The following is a 17,119-nucleotide window of genomic DNA, read 5'->3' as shown; positions in this document are numbered from 1 at the left end:
AAAATACAGAGGAAGATCCAGCCACCACATCTCTTTACAGAGTTAAGACTGCAACTGAACTCTTTCATTTTCTTTAGAATTTACATCACTTATCACTCTTGTGACCACTTTCTTGAGTCTAGCAATTTCAGGGCTTTTCAAACTTCCCCCTGTAATTTTTGACATCAGAAACTTTGCTGATTCAATAAACAATTCACGTTCAGGGAAAAAATCAGTTACATTGTAATCCTGCATATATTTCTTCCCTTTTGTCAACTTCAGAAATTGACGTATCCTCTCGATCCCATACCTCCCTTCCGCCCCATTTATCTCACTATATTGTTGTGACGCGTCAGATGACTCACTCTCGCTATCCTCCCCAGAAGAATACTCCACCATCTCTACAACTTGTTCATCTTCAACTGCTTTATCACTCTCTACCTTTCTCTTAGAATTAGACCCTTCACCACCCCTTAAATTCTTCCTTTTACTCCTCGGTATTTTGAAAACATCCGCTTCCTTTTCCGTTATTTCAAACTCCTCTTGACTTCCAATTTCATTTTCCAGCACCACCTCAGCGACGGCAGTCGCAATCTCACCTACTGTATCCCCTCCCTCTTTGTTCTGATCTACCACAATTGCCCACGTATTCACACTGCCTTCCTCTCCTACTTTTCCAACCACATCTGCCCACCTTCTCTCTTCCCCTGCACCCGTAGTATTTTCATCCCTTCGCGGTGTTGCGTTAATTGCACCCGCACTAAAGCTACTACCAGGCTCAGCGCGCTCATCACTCAGCACGCTCATTTCATTGATTCAGTAGATGCATAGAAGACATAATCAAATCCATCAATCTTAAAGCTAAACGCTAAATTCAGTTCATCTCCTTCCTTTTTTAAAATCATATGCACTTGTCTCCTATGAGACACGACATGTTTCAACAATGGAGATTTGCATCCAAAAAGAACCTTCTTTATTGTAGATACGATTTGACCATGGCGAGATAACTCTCGCTCTAACACTTCATCTCTAACAAATGGTGGCACGTTAGAAAGCATAACTTTCTTTGCCGGATTCATAAGCGGAAATACCGGTGTCTGTGTCTCCCGCAACACAACACCTCTCTCAACTATCTTATTCACCTTTTCAATTGAATCTAAAAATATCACTACAGCGCTATTCATCCTTGAGGCTGATTTGATGCTATCATACCCAATGATAGCACCCACAGCCAAGCTACATTCTTCCACTGAACACCCGGCCGCAGCAGGAATCTTTACTCCATGCCTCCGTCTAAGTTTTTCAAACTCTTCATTTCCGCGAGTGGCCATAGCAACCAGCCCCACCCGCTGGTTGTGCCCTCGCGAAAAACCAACCTCAAAGATCCCACCACCCCTATACGTGCTTAGTGATAGTTTAAACAAGATACCCTTAAAACAACTAAACTAATCAATATATATATATATATATACACATACCAAAACCCAATAGAGTGAAAAGAAATTCCATTCGCACTCACAATCACTCCTGCTTGACGACTCACTCCCAGCATGCACTCCCAGCATGCACTCCGACGAGAGAGAGAGACAGACAGAGAGAGAGACAGAGAGAGAGAGAGAGAGAGAGAGAGAGAGAGAGAGAGAGAGAGAGATGAAGTCGAAGTGGAATCAGAGCCAAGACAAATCAGCCTCATCAAAGATGAACAGAGAGATTGGCCTTGGCCAATAACCGTGGCACTGTTTGGTTTCAGTAAGGGCAGAGGAGTAGAGGGAAGGAGTGGAGAGGGGTTGTTACTCACTAGGCACTCTGTTGATGGCTCGGAGGGGTCTCAGAACTCGAACTGTTCTCACTGCCGAGAAACTGACATTCTGCAGGTTCAGAGAATACTCCAGCATCCTAGAACAAAACAAACACAAACACTGTTAGTAGCATGCCATAGTCCACTCCAAAATGTCTTGCTTTCTGTGAACTGTGCAAAATCTGCTATTGCCCTCAAATTCAAATATCAACATTGGATCCACTTCCATTGCTTCATTTTGTTATTCCCTTCTAATTAGGGACTGACTTAGACCTGGGACACCACGTGGGTGATTTCCTTCTAATTAGGGACTGATTTAGACCTGGGACACCACGTGGGTGATTCCCTTCTAATTAGGGACTGATTTAGACCTGGGACACCACGTGGGTGATTCCCTTCGATTAGGGACTGATTTAGACCTAGGACACCACGTGGGTGATTCCCTTCGATTAGGGACTGATTTAGACCTAGGACACCAGGTGGGCACAATTACTGATCTGGTAGAACAGAAAAGCAGCAGTAGACCTTCTAGGGAAAGATCCAAAAATGAAAAGCCTCCGGAGGCAAAATGTTGTAACAATGCGGAGGGCTCCGTATAGCTCACATTGACATGATTGGTTGATGGTGGGTGGGCGGGGGCGGGAGGTCCTGTATAAACACAAACTCTCTTCCTTGACAACTTTCTTGACAACAGCTCTGTGCTGCTTGGCGAAGCACATGAAGTATGAATGCCCTGACTTCTGCACAGGCCGTATCACCGTAAATGCTGCAGGGTCAATGCAGACACCTTTAAGAGTTGAATAGCCCTGCTCTATTGTCTATACATGCTATCTGCGCTGAGAGTGAGACCGTCATAAGGAACTGCATTAAAATGTGATCAATCACAGAGTAAATGTAAAACATAATCTCTAATTACTTTACTAATGTCTCATTTCTCATTTCCAAGCTTGTCAATTTCCTCAACTTGTCTGAGTGTGTCTGGTTGTAATAAGTGTGTCCGACGGAGATGCATGCATGCATACACACACACACACACACACACACACACACACACACACACACACACACACACACACACACACACACACACACACACACACACACACACACACACACACACACACACACACACACACACACACACACACACACACACACACACACACACACACACACACCCTAGGCGACCAGCGGGCACATGCCACTGTGTATCCCTCTTCAAACATCAACAGCAGAGTGACTCACTGGTCATTGAGGGAGGAGGACGTTATAAAGACAAGACTATAAGATCATGGATGTTATTAACCTTCTGAGAGGAAAGGCTTGTATGATCTACTGCAGTGACTGTGAGTGGCTGTGGGAGTTCTTAGAAGCATTGCAGTGGAGTAGAGGGGGTTGCACAGAGAGGGAGGGAGGGAGGGAGGGAGGGAGGGAGGGAGGGAGGGAGGGAGGGAGGGAGGGAGGGAGGGAGGGAGGGAGGGAGGGAGGGAGGGAGGGAGGGAGGGAGATTGAGAGAGAGAGAGGGGGGAGGGAGGTAGCCATACTAGAGCCATACTGAGAGACGTCCAACTCAACACTCTCTGGTTCTGTCCTTCTTTGTCTCTTGAAGAGTACAGCATGTTTCTTATTTTCTATCTTCCATACTTAGCTGACATGTCAGATTACCAGTGTACTTTCAGAGAGCCAGGCGCAGGCAAGGATACAAGGATATAAACAAAGACACAGAGAAGGTAATCATATCAGCAACCTACCTATGGCACTGCAGCTGTTCGCCTCCCACTCCCCGGTCTCCCTCTCCCTCTCTCTCTCTCTCTCTCTCTGTGTCTCTCTCTGTGTCTCTTTCTCTCTGTATCCATCTCTCTCTCCCTCTTTCTCTTTCTCTCTCTCTGTGTCTCTCTCTCCATCTGTATCTCACTCTCTCCCCCTTTCCTTGTCTCTCTCTCTCTTATATCTCTCTCAATTCAATTTCAATTTCAATTCAATTTAAGGGCTTTATTGGCATGGGAAACATATGGTAACATTGCCAAAGCAAGTGAACTAGATAATAAACAAAAGTGAAATAAACCATGAAAATGTACAGTAAATATTACAATCACAAAAGTTCCAAATGAATAAAGACGTGTCACAGGTCATATTATGTGCAAATAGATAGAAGTACAAAAAGGAAAGTAATTAAACATAAATATGGGTTGTATTTACAATGGTGTGTGTTCTTCACTGGTTACACTTTTCTTGTGGCAACAGGTCACAAATCTTGCTGCTGTGATTTCACACTGTGGTATTTCACCCAGTAGATATGGGAGTTTATCAAAATCGGATTTGTTTTTGAATTCTTTGTGGGTCTGTATAATCTGGGGGAAATATGTGTCTCTAATATGGTCTTAAATCTGGCAGGAGGTTAGGAAGTGCAGCTCAGTTTCCACCTCATTTTGTGGGAAGTGTGCAGTCTCTCTCTCTCTCTCAATTCAATTCAAAGGGCTTTAATGGCATGGGAAATATATGTTTACAATGCCAAAGCAAGTGAAATCAATAGTAAACAAATAAACCATTAAACATGTATTTCTCTCCTGCTATCTCTCTCTTTCTCTCTCTCTCTCTGTCTCTCTCTCTCTGTCTCTCTCTCTCTCTCTCTGTCTCTCTCTCTCTGTCTCTCTCTCTCTCTCTCTCTCTCTCTCTCTGTCTCTCTCTCTCTCTCTCTGTCTCTCTCTCTCTCTCTCTCTCTCTCTCTCTCTCTCTGTCTCTCTCTCTCTCTCTCTCTCTCTCTCTCTCTCTCTCTCTCTCTCTCTCTCTCTCTCTATACCTCTGTCTCTCTCTCTCTCTCTCTCTCTCTCTCTCTCTCTCTCTCTCTCTGTCTCTCTCTGTCTCTCTCTCTCTCTCTCTCTCTCTCTCTCTCTCTCTCTCTCTCTGTCTCTCTCTCTCTCTCTCTCTGTCTCTCTCTCTCTGTCTCTCTCTCTCTGTCTCTCTCTCTCTCTCTCTCTCTCTCTGTCTCTCTCTCTCTCTCTCTCTTACTCTCTCTCTCTCTCACACTCTCTCTCTCACACACTCTCTCTCTCTCTCTCTCACACTCTCTCTCTCACCCACTCTCTCTCTCTCACACTCTCTCTCTCACCCACTCCCTCTCTCTGCACCACCTGGCAGGTCAATGAAGTACGACAGGTTTACTGCCTGGAGTGGGAGGGGGTGAGAGAGGAAGTAAGGGGTGAGAGAGGAAGTAAGGGGTATGCGAAGAAAGGAGGAATTGAAGGGAGGCTTGGGAGGTTGAGTTGGAGGGAGGGATCTGCAAGGAGCGAGGGAGGAAGGGAGAGGTGGAGGAGATTGCTAGAGCCCAAAAGCTTGTCCTCAGATTAATTCTCACTCTTCTCCCTACTGCATACAATTCTCTCTCTCTCTTTCTCTCTCTCCCTCCCTTATTTTCCCCTCTGTCCACCAGACTAACATCAGTAGACGTTCAATAGAAAATGAAACCCTCCTTAGTTTTATAGCACTATAATAGATATATAATGACTTAATTAGTATTGCACTACGGATATAATAGCCATTAATAGCCAGCCTGTTGGATTTGTTTGCCCCGTCAATGTTTACAATATAACACAATAATCGTACAATAAAGTTCAGGCCAAAAACACACAGACACATAAAAGAGACTATTGTTTGCTTCATTTCATCCATAGGAAACCCATCAATGGCCTTCAACTGCAGATGTGGATCAGATCCTATTGTTAAAGGATGAAAGAATATAATTATTAACCGCATCAGTAGATGTGGAGTATTTCGTCCTACTGCTAAAACCACCATCTTTTCTCCTAATCTCTCCATGCTTCAGCTTCTCTCTTTCTCTCTCCCATCTGTCATCATACGAATCAGCCAACTCAGCTCAGTCTCATTCTGATGACATTTGTCAGTTAGTGTTGTAATTGTATTCTCTGGGGATTCACAGAGAGGCTAGCTGCAGTGGGAGTTATCCAGCACTGAACGAACTGTGACTGACTGATAGAGAGTGCTGTGTGTGTGTGATAGATAGCAGTGTGTGTTAAGACTGCAGCCCAGAGCATATTGCAGCATCAGGATAGATGTGAGGTGGTTTCTTTCTCTCTCTCTCTCTCTCTCTCTCTCTCTCTCTCTCTCTCAGAGTCATTTCAGTTCATAGTGCACTGCACACACAGACACACATTATACTGCAAAACATTTCCTGTAAAATGTACAGTAACTTAATGACAGCAATTGACCATTAAGATACTGTAATTTACTTTACAGCACAGCTACTGTAATCCATTTTACGCAACTAAAAATGTTACTGTAATCTAATGTACAGTATATTACTGGAATTACCCATGCAGTGACATATTACCCAGTGTTCTTTGCAAGTTTCCATTTTTACATTTACATGTACATTTTGGTCATTTAGCGGGTTCTCTTGTCCTTAACAACTGTACTTAACAGGCCAGAAAAAAAGCCCTTGTTTAAACGTTTGGTGTTCACCTAAAGGCTAGTCGGAGACACCCCAAGCACATGGGAGAAGATACTCTGGTCAGATGAGTCTAAAATGTAGCTTTTTGGCCATCAAGGAAAACACTTTTGGCCATCAAGGAAAACACGAACCCAACACCCCTCATCACCCCGAGAATACCATCCCCACAGTAACGCATGGTGGCAGCATCATGCAGTGGGGATGTTTTTCATCGGCAGGGACTGGGAAACTGGTCAGAATTGATGAATGATGGATGGCGCTAAATACAGGGAAATTCTTGAGGGAAACCTGTCTTCCAGAGATTTAAGACTGGGACTGAGGTTCACCTTCCAGCAGGATAATGACCCTAAGTATACTGCTAAAGCAACACTCGAGTGGTTTAACGGGAAACATTTAAATGTCTTGGAATGGCCTAGTCAAAGCCCAGACCTCAATCCAAATGAGAATCTGTGGTATGACATAAAGATTGCTGTACACCAGCGGAACCCATCCAACTTGAAGGAGCTAGAGCAGTTTTGCATGGTACTAACCAAATCAAATCAAATCAAATCCAATTTTATTTGTCACATACACATGGTTAGCAGATGTTAATGCGAGTGTAGCGAAATGCTTGTGCTTCTAGTTCCGACAATGCAGTAATAATCCAACAAGTAATCTAACTAACAATTCCCCCCAAAAAAACTACTGTCTTATACACAGTGTAAGGGGATAAAGAATATGTACATAAAGATATATGAATGAGTGATGGTACAGAGCAGCTTAGGCAAGATACAGTAGATGGTATCGAGTACAGTATATACATATGAGATGAGTAAACAAAGTGGCATAGTTAAAGTGGCTAGTGATACATGTATTACATAAGGATGCAGTAGATGATATAGAGTACAGTATATACATATACATATGAGATGAATAATGTAGGGTACGTAAACATTATATTAGGTAGCATTGTTTAAAGTGGCTAGTGATATATTTTACATAATTTCCCATCAATTCTCATTATTAAAGTGGCTGGAATTGAGTCAGTGTGTTGGCAGCAGCCACTCAATGTTAGTGGTGGCTGTTTAACAGTCTGATGGCCTTGAGATAGAAGCTGTTTTTCAGTCTCTCGGTCCCAGCTTTGATGCACCTGTACTAACCTCACCTTCTGGATGATAGCGGGGTGAACAGGCAGTGGCTCGGGTGGTTGATGTCCTTGATGATCTTTATGGCCTTCCTGTAACATCGGGTGGTGTAGGTGTCCTGGAGGGCAGGTAGTTTGCCCCCGGTGATGCGTTGTGCAGACCTCACTAACCTCTGGAGAGCCTTACGGTTGTGGGCGGAGCTGTTGCCGTACCAGGCGGTGATACAGCCCGCCAGGATGCTCTCGATTGTGCATCTGTAGAAGTTTGTGAGTGCTTTTGGTGACAAGCCGAATTTCTTCAGCCTCCTGAGGTTGAAGAGGCGCTGCTGCGCCTTCTTCACAATGCTGTCTGTGTGAGTGGACCAATTCAGTTTGTCTGTTTATTTTTTTAAATTTTTTATTTATTTCACCTTTATTTAACCAGGTAGGCCAGTTGAGAACAAGTTCTCATTTGCAACTGCGACCTGGCCAAGATAAAGCATAGCAGTGTGAGCAGACAACACAGAGTTACACATGGAATAAACAATTAACAAGTCAATAACACAGTAGAAAACAAAGTGGGGAGTCTATATACAATGTGTGCAAAAGGCATGAGGAGGTAGGCGAATAATTACAATTTTGCAGATTAACACTGGAGTGATAAATGATCAGATGGTCATGTACAGGTAGAGATATTGGTGTGCAAAAGAGCAAGTAAATAAATAAAAACAGTATGGGGATGAGGTAGGTGAAAATGGGTGGGCTATTTACCAATAGACTATGTACAGCAGCAGCGATCGGTTAGCTGCTCAGATAGCTGATGTTTGAAGTTGGTGAGGGAGATAAAAGTCTCCAACTTCAGCGATTTTTGCAATTCGTTCCAGTCACAGGCAGCAGAGTACTGGAACGAAAGGCGGCCAAATGAGGTGTTGGCTTTAGGGATGATCAGTGAGATACACCTGCTGGAGCGCGTGCTACGGATGGGTGTTGCCATCGTGACCAGTGAACTGAGATAAGGCGGAGCTTTACCTAGCATGGACTTGTAGATGACCTGGAGCCAGTGGGTCTGGCGACGAATATGTAACGAGGGCCAGCCGACCAGAGCATACAGGTCGCAGTGGTGGGTGGTATAAGGTGCTTTAGTGACAAAACGGATGGCACTGTGATAGACTGCATCCAGTTTGCTGAGTAGAGTGTTGGAAGCCATTTTGTAGATGACATCGCCGAAGTCGAGGATCGGAAGGATAGTCAGTTTTACTAGGGTAAGCTTGGCGGCGTGAGTGAAGGAGGCTTTGTTGCGGAATAGAAAGCCGACTCTTGATTTGATTTTCGATTGGAGATGTTTGATATGAGTCTGGAAGGAGAGTTTGCAGTCTAGCCAGACACCTAGGTACTTATAGATGTCCAAATATTCAAGGTCGGAACCATCCAGGGTGGTGATGCTAGTCGGGCATGCGGGTGCAGGCAGCGATCGGTTGAAAAGCATGCATTTGGTTTTACTAGCGTTTAAGAGCAGTTGGAGGCCACGGAAGGAGTGTTGTATGGCATTGAAGCTTGTTTGGAGGTTAGATAGCACAGTGTCCAATGACGGGCCGAAAGTATATAGAATGGTGTCGTCTGCGTAGAGGTGGATCAGGGAATCGCCCGCAGCAAGAGCAACGTCATTGATATATACAGAGAAAAGAGTCGGCCCGAGAAATGAACCCTGTGGCACCCCCATAGAGACTGCCAGAGGACCGGACAGCATGCCCTCCGATTTGACACACTGAACTCTGTCTGCAAAGTAATTGGTGAACCAGGCAAGGCAGTCATCCGAAAAACCGAGGCTACTGAGTCTGCCGATAAGAATATGGTGATTGACAGAGTCGAAAGCCTTGGCAAGGTCAATGAAGACGGCTGCACAGTACTGTCTTTTATCGATGGCGGTTATGATATCGTTTAGTACCTTGAGTGTTGCTGAGGTGCACCCGTGACCGGCTCGGAAACCAGATTGCACAGCGGAGAAGGTACGGTGGGATTCGAGATGGTCAGTGACCTGTTTGTTGACTTGGCTTTCGAAGACCTTAGATAGGCAGGGCAGGATGGATATAGGTCTGTAACAGTTTGGGTCCAGGGTGTCTCCCCCTTTGAAGAGGGGGATGACTGCGGCAGCTTTCCAATCCTTGGGGATCTCAGACGATATGAAAGAGAGGTTGAACAGGCTGGTAATAGGGGTTGCGACAATGGCAGCGGAAAGTTTCAGAAATAGGGGGTCCAGATTGTCAAGCCCAGCTGATTTGTACGGGTCCAGGTTTTGCAGCTCTTTCAGAACATATGCTATCTGGATTTGGTTAAAGGAGAACCTGGAGAGGCTTGGGCGAGGAGCTGCCGGGGGGGCAGAGCTGTTGGCCGAGGTTGGAGTAGCCAGGCGGAAGGCATGGCCAGCCGTTGAGAAATGCTTATTGAAGTTTTCGATAATCATGGATTTATCGGTGGTGACCGTGTTACCTAGCCTCAGTGCAGTGGGCAGCTGGGAGGAGGTGCTCTTGTTCTCCATGGACTTCACAGTGTCCCAGAACTTTTTGGAGTTGGAGCTACAGGATGCAAACTTCTGCCTGAAGAAGCTGGCCTTAGCTTTCCTGACTGACTGCGTGTATTGGTTCCGGACTTCCCTGAACAGTTGCATATCACGGGACTATTCGATGCTATTGCAGTCCGCCACAGGATGTTTTTGTGCTGGTCGAGGGCAGTCAGGTCTGGGGTGAACCAAGGACTGTATCTGTTCTTAGTTCTGCATTTTTGAACGGAGCATGCTTATCTAAAATGGTAAGGAAGTTACTTTTAAAGAATGACCAGGCATCCTCAACTGACGGGATGAGGTCAATGTCCTTCCAGGATACCCAGGCCAGGTCGATTAGAAAGGCCTGCTCACAGAAGTGTTTTAGGGAGCGTTTGACAGTGATGAGGGGTGGTCGTTTGACTGCGGCTCCGTAGCGGATACAGGCAATGAGGCAGTGATCGCTGAGATCCTGGTTGAAGACAGCGGAGGTGTATTTGGAGGGCCAGTTGGTCAGGATGACGTCTATGAGGGTGCCCTTGTTTACAGAGTTAGGGTGGTACCTGGTGGGTTCCTTGATGATTTGTGTGAGATTGAGGGCATCTAGCTTAGATTGTAGGACTGGCGGGGTGTTAAGCATATCCCAGTTTAGGTCACCTAACAGAACAAACTCTGAGGCTAGATGGGGGGCGATCAATTCACAAATGGTGTCCAGGGCACAGCTGGGAGCTGAGGGGGTCGGTAGCAGGCGGCAACAGTGAGAGACTTATTTCTGGAGAGATTAATTTTCAAAATTAGTAGTTCGAACTGTTTGGGTATGGACCTGGAAAGTATGACATTACTTTGCAGGCTATCTCTGCAGTAGACTGCAACTCCTCCCCTTTAGCAGTTCTATCTTGACGGAAGATGTTATAGTTGGGTATGGAAATCTCTGAATTTTTTGGTGGCCTTCCTGAGCCAGGATTCAGACACAGCAAGGACATCAGGGTTAGCAGAGTGTGCTAGAGCAGTGAGTAAAACAAACTTAGGGAGGAGGCTTCTGATGTTGACATGCATGAAACCAAGGCTTTTTCGATCACAGAAGTCAACAAATGAGGGTGCCTGGGGACATGCAGGGCCTGGGTTTACCTCCACATCACCCGCGGAACAGAGAAGGAGTAGTATGAGGGTGCGGCTAAAGGCTATCAAAACTGGTCGCCTAGAGCGTTGGAGACTGTGATGTGTATGCCGAGGAACTTAAAACTTACTACCCTCTCCACTACTGTTCCATCGATGTGGATAGGGGGGTGTTCCCTCTGCTGTTTCCTGAACCAAAAAAACCTGAACCTAATTCACAGAGTGAAAACAAGCCAGCATGTACAGAATAAAACAAATTCTTAAACATGAATCCTGTTTGCAATAAGGCACTAAAGTAATACTGCAAAAAAAAACATTTTCCTGAATACAAGGGGCAATGTTTGGGGCAAATCCAATACAACACATTACTGAGTACCACTGTCCAAATTTTCAAGAATAGTGGTGGCTGCATCATGTTATGGGTATGTTTGCAATCATTAAGTCCTGGGGAGTTTTCCAGGATAAAAATGTTAACAATAATGATTTCTTTCCTAATAATAACAATATTAATGTAAAATCAACAAATTTACACAAAGATCAAATTACCAAATTACAGAAGAGGACATTTTTGAGGCAATTAAAAATGTTCAGTTTAGAAAATCACCAGGGCTTGATGGTATACCAGTAGAGGTATATCAGACCGTTGTTGATGTACTCAAATTTCCATTATTAGAATGTTTTAATTACTCCTATAAAAATGGTAGACTTTCAGGTACTCAACAAGAAACACAGATTTAATTACTACTAAAACAGGACCCAGGTGGTAAGTTTAAAGATCCAGTCCATTTAAAACAACTGAAGTCCTCTTACACTTCACTGTTGTGATGCACCAATCCTGGCGAAATGCATAGCACATAAAATAAAAAAGGTTTTACCAGATATTGTTTACCCTGATCAGACAGGTTTTTTACATCGGTAATATATTGAAAGCAATATACGACAATTAATTGAAACAACTAAACATTATGAAACATCAAAGGTACCCGGACTGGGGGCCTCCCGGGTGGCGCAGTGCCACCAGAGACTCTGGGTTCGAGCCCAGGCTCTGTCTCAGCCGGCCGCGACCGGGAGGTCCGTGGTGCGAAGCACAATTGGCCTAGCGTCATTAGGATTAGGGAGAGCTTATGTTTCATTTCCAGAGAACCAATGCCATATATCACTTAAAATGGTACAGCACTCTCACTAACAGGCACAACAAATATAGCATCATACAAGACAAAAGGTGACTACCTCATGAAGCTGTTTTTTGATGTGTTTAACACTTTTTTGGTTATTAAATGATTCCATATGTGTTATTTCATAGTTGTGATGTCTTCATATCTATTCTGCAATGTAGAAAATAGTACAAATAAAGAAAAACCTGAAATGAGTAGTGTGTCCAAACTGTTGACTATTACTGTACTATTTAACATCATCCTCAGCTCTGGCATCTTCCCCAATATTTGGAACCAAGGCCGGATAACCCCAATCTACAAAAGTGGAAACAAATTTGACCCAAATAATTACAGTAGGATATGCAGCAACAACAACCTTGGGAAATTAATTAATGCATTAACATTAATTTCAGACTCTTACATTTCCTCAGCGAAAACAATGTGCTGAGCCAATGTCAAATTGTTTTTTTACAAAATGCGAAAGACCACATATTCACCCTGCACACCCTAATTGAAAAACAAACAAACCAAGCCAAAGGCAAAGTCTTCTTATGCTTTGTTGACTTAAAAAAAAAAAAAACGTTTTTGACTCAATTTTGCATGAGGGTCTGCTACACACAAACAACAAGTGTCTGGTTAAAAATGGCAAAAAACACACACTTTTCTTTCTACACGGCCATGGAGTGAAACATTGATGCAGCTTGAGCCCCACCCTCTTCAATGTATATATCAACGAATTGGCGAGGAACTAGAACATTCTGCAGCACCTGGCCTCACCCTACTAGACTCTTTTTGCTGATGATCTGATGCTTCTGTCACCAACCAAGTAGGGTCTACAGCAGCACCTAGATCTTCTGCACAGATTCTGTCAGATCTGGGCCCTGACAGTAAATCTCAGTAAGACAAAAATAATGGTCCAGTCACCAGTACCACAATTACAAATTCCAACTAGACACCATTGCCCGAGAGCACACAAACTATACATACCTCGGCCTAAACACCAGCGCCACAGGTAACTTCCACAGAGCTGAGAACAATTTGAGAGACAAGGCAAGAAGGGCCTTGTATGCTATCACAAGGAACATAAAACTTGACATGCCAATTAGGATCTGGCTAAAAATACTTGAAACAGTAATAGAACCCATTGCCTTTTATGGTTGGGGGGTCTGGGTTCCGCTCACCAACCAAAAATTCACAAAATGGGACAAACACCAAATTGAGACTCTACATGCAGAATTCTGCCCCAAAAAATCCTCTGTGTACAACGTAATAATGCAGAACAGAATTAGGCCGATACCCGCTAAAAGAGACATTAAATTCTACAACCACCTAAAATGAATTGATTCCCAAACCTTCCATAACAAAGCCATCACCTACAGAGAGATGAACCTGGAGAAGAGTCCCCTAAGCAAGCTGGTCCTGGGGCTCTGTGGGGTCTGTTTGTGTTTGTTTGTTAACAGAGAGAGAGAGAGAGAGAGAGAGAGAGAGAGAGAGAGAGAGAGAGAGAGAGAGAGAGAGAGAGAGACAGAGAGAGAGAGAGAGAGAGAGAGAGAGAGAGAGAGAGAGAGAGAGCAAAGAGAGAGGGAAATGAACACACAGTCAATGGAGGGAAATGAACACACAGTCAATGGAGGGAAATGAACACACAGTCAATGGAGGGAAATGAACACCCTGTATTAATAACCAGAGTTATTGTCTTACACTGTGGAGAGTATTATTATATTTTCCAGCTTGCTATGCAAATATCTGTGTTTTTTGCATGTACATTGATTGATTGATTGATTCATCTTATGGTACACACAGATAAATAACATACATTTTTCTAAACGAATCCAATCTGTCAGTTAGATTTATTTCACCCATTACTGGAATGGTTGTTCCACTTTAAATGGTTCAGGTCGTCTCCTCACACTGTTCCTAACCCTGACAGTCATTATGATTGCGGGTGAATACAAATGTAATCTTTTGTCTTTTCTAACTCTGGCTGGATTCCAACAGGAGTCACATGTCACTTTGCCAGCCAGCATGATGTGGCCTGTAATTAGTAAACCAGACTGTTTGTTACACCACTGTGTTAGGTCTACGCCTTAGAATATATGTCATATTATAAACAATTTTTTAAAATAATGACATTCACTTTGATACTCATTTGGTGAAAGCCACAATACCTTAAAAGGAAAGAGTTCAACAACTCAACAACAATGTCTCAGTCACTAACAAATCCAGTCATGGGTGGTAACGCTACAATTCACACAAGAAAATGCACCATGGGAAATATCCAAAATGGCTTTAAACCATATAGTGTTAAAACAACAACATAAACCAATTACTGTAATTACTCAGTTTTTTGCACAACACTAATAGGAGTTAACTTCTCTAGGGTAGGGGGCAGCATTTGGAATTTTGGATTAAAAGCATGCCCAAATTAATCTGACTTCTACTCAGGCCCAGAAGGTAGGATATGCATGATATTAGTAGATTTGGATAGAAAACACTCCACGTTTCCAAAACTGTTAACATAATGTCTGTGAGTATAACATAACGGATTTGGCAGGCGAAAACCTGAGGAAAATCCATTCAGGAATTAGGAGGTTTTTTTGTGTAGTTTTCTATTCAATGCCATTACAGTATCCATTGACTTAGGACTCACATTGCAGTTCCTATGCCTTCCACTAGATGTCAACAGTCTTTAGAAATTGTTCCAGGCTTGTATTCTGAAAAATGAGGGAGTAAGAGCAGTCTGAATGTGTAGACCCTGCCGTGTCACAGAGCTCTTTCATGCACGCGACCGAGAGAGTGCCTTTCTTGTTTACCTTTTATATTGATGACATTGTCCGGTTGAAATATTATAGATCATTTAGGCTAAAAACAACCTGAGGATTGAATATAAACATCGTTTGACATGTTGCTATGAACTTTACGGAAACAATTTGGATTTTTTTGTCTGCATGTTGTGACTGCGTTTGAGCCTGTGGATTACTGAAGAAAACACGCAAACAGAAGAGAGGTTTTCAGATATAAAGCGAGACTTTATCGAACGAAAGGAACATTTATTGAATAAATGAATGTCTTCTGAGTGCAAAGATATGAAGATCATCAAAGTTAAGCGATTAATTTGATCTCTATTTCTGTCTTGTGTAACTCTTCTACATGGCTGGTTACTATTTGTAATGATTTGTCTGCTGGGCTATGTTCTCAAATAACTGTAAGGTATGCTTTCGCCGTAAAGCATATTTGAAATCGTGGTTGGATTCAAAAGAAGTTAATCTTTAAACCTAAAATAGTTGTATCTTTTCTCAATTTTTATATTGAGTATTTCTGTATTTGAATTTGTCGCTCTGCACTCTCACTGGATGTTGGCCAGGTGGGACGCTCGAGACGTTAACTCTAGAGTTAACACTAGTGTTGAATATAAATAGCACAGTGACTGTTAACTACCCCATAGTGATACATTTGAGTAACACTGGCAAAGGCTTTTTTTTTTACTCTATGGAGTGTTACATTAACACTCAAAATGTAACATTATAAACAGAGTAGTTTTTACACTCCGTAGAGTGAGACCATATGTTACCTGATATAATGTTAAAATGCAACTCTAAATGTTGTTCAAAACGTAATCTAACCTTTCCTTTGTCACCAAACAGGTGTGAAATCAGTTTGATCAATACATGAAGGAGAAGAAAATGCAGGGAGGAGGAAAAAACTAAGTGTGAGAGAGAAAGGGAAAGAGAGAGAAAGGGAGAGAGAGAGAGAGAGAGAGAGAGACAGAGAGAGAGAGAGAGAGGGAGAGAGAGAGAGAGAGAGGGAGAGAGAGAGAGAGAGAGAGAGACAGAGAGAGAGAGAGAGAGAGAGAGAGAGAGAGAGAGAGAGAGAGAGAGAGAGAGAGAGAGAGAGAGAGAGAGAGAGAAAGGGAGAGAGGGAGAAAGAGAGGTGAGGGAGAGAGAGAGGGAGAAGGAGAGGGAGAGAGAGGGAGAGAGAAAGGAGAGAGAGAGAAAGAGAAGCGAGGGAGAGAGAGAGGGAAGGAGAGTGAGAGAGAGAGAGAAAGGGAGGGAGGGAGGGAGAGAGAGGGAGGGAGAGAGAGAGAGAGAAAGGGAGGGAGGGAGAGAGAGGGAGGGGAGAGAGAGAGAGAAAGGGAGGGAGGGAGGAGAGAGAGAGAGAGAGAGAGAGAGAGAGAGAGAGAGAGAGAGAGAGAGGGAGAGAGAGAGACAGAGAGAGAGACAGAGAGAGAGAGAGAGAGAGAGAGAGAGAGAGAGAGAGAGAGAGAGAGAGAGAGAGAGAGAGAGAGAGAGAGAGGGAGAGAGAGAGAAAGGGTAGTGATGAGGATTGGCCTCTCGCTCTGTTTTCTGTTTTTCTCCCTCTCTATGCAGCTCGCTGTCCATCAGTGATTGTATTTATGGTAGGAGGTCAATGATATCCCTTTTCTTTCAAGGAAACCTTTAACAATCTAATGTAGAGTGTTATCATTGTGTCTGTCTATTATTCACCCTCTTGACCATATGACTATGACATATTGTAATGTATGTATAGTGGCTGTATGTAATGTTGATATTGTGCCCCCACCTTTCTCTCCTCAGTATCTATCAGTAGTATCTCCCCTTAGCAGAGGAAAGCCTCTACTCCAACTGTGGTGACAGATCGATGTGTGGAAGTGTCTCTCTGTCTGAGACTACCTGAGAATCACTACACTATTGACTTGGGATCCTACAAAACTCATCTGAGGAGGAGGGAAAAGAGAAAAGAGAGGAAGAGGGAGGAGAGTGGTGGAGAGAGATGGAGAGAGGTGGAGATGGCTGGAGAGAGGTGGAGAGAGCTGGCCTCACTCCAGTGCCCCCTGTCACCCTGCACTAAACTAGAGAAGTAGCATCCTTCTCTTTTCTAACATCCTCGTCTTGCTTTTCACACTATTTTGTCTCCAAATCAACCCCTTCATCCCAAATCATCTTCCAACCCTCCTCCTCAGCCCTCA

At 43.7% G+C, this 17,119-nt stretch overlaps 1 protein-coding gene across 1 annotated transcript in view; it reads right to left on the bottom strand.

The window, feature by feature from the left end:
- LOC112223333 (voltage-dependent T-type calcium channel subunit alpha-1G-like) overlaps positions 1-17,119 on the bottom strand; it is a 79,832-nt gene that overhangs the window by 48,171 nt on the left and 14,542 nt on the right. Inside the window, exon 5 of the mRNA XM_042305240.1 lies at positions 1,778-1,875. Coding sequence (XP_042161174.1) covers positions 1,778-1,875 — 98 coding nt within the window. The remainder of the gene's footprint in view (positions 1-1,777; positions 1,876-17,119) is intronic.

This window comes from Oncorhynchus tshawytscha, linkage group LG24, assembly GCF_018296145.1.
Source record: "Oncorhynchus tshawytscha isolate Ot180627B linkage group LG24, Otsh_v2.0, whole genome shotgun sequence".
Classification (NCBI taxonomy): Eukaryota; Metazoa; Chordata; class Actinopteri; order Salmoniformes; family Salmonidae; genus Oncorhynchus; species Oncorhynchus tshawytscha.
Note: the sequence above shows the minus strand (reverse complement) of the source record. Positions and strands in the feature narration are given on the sequence as shown.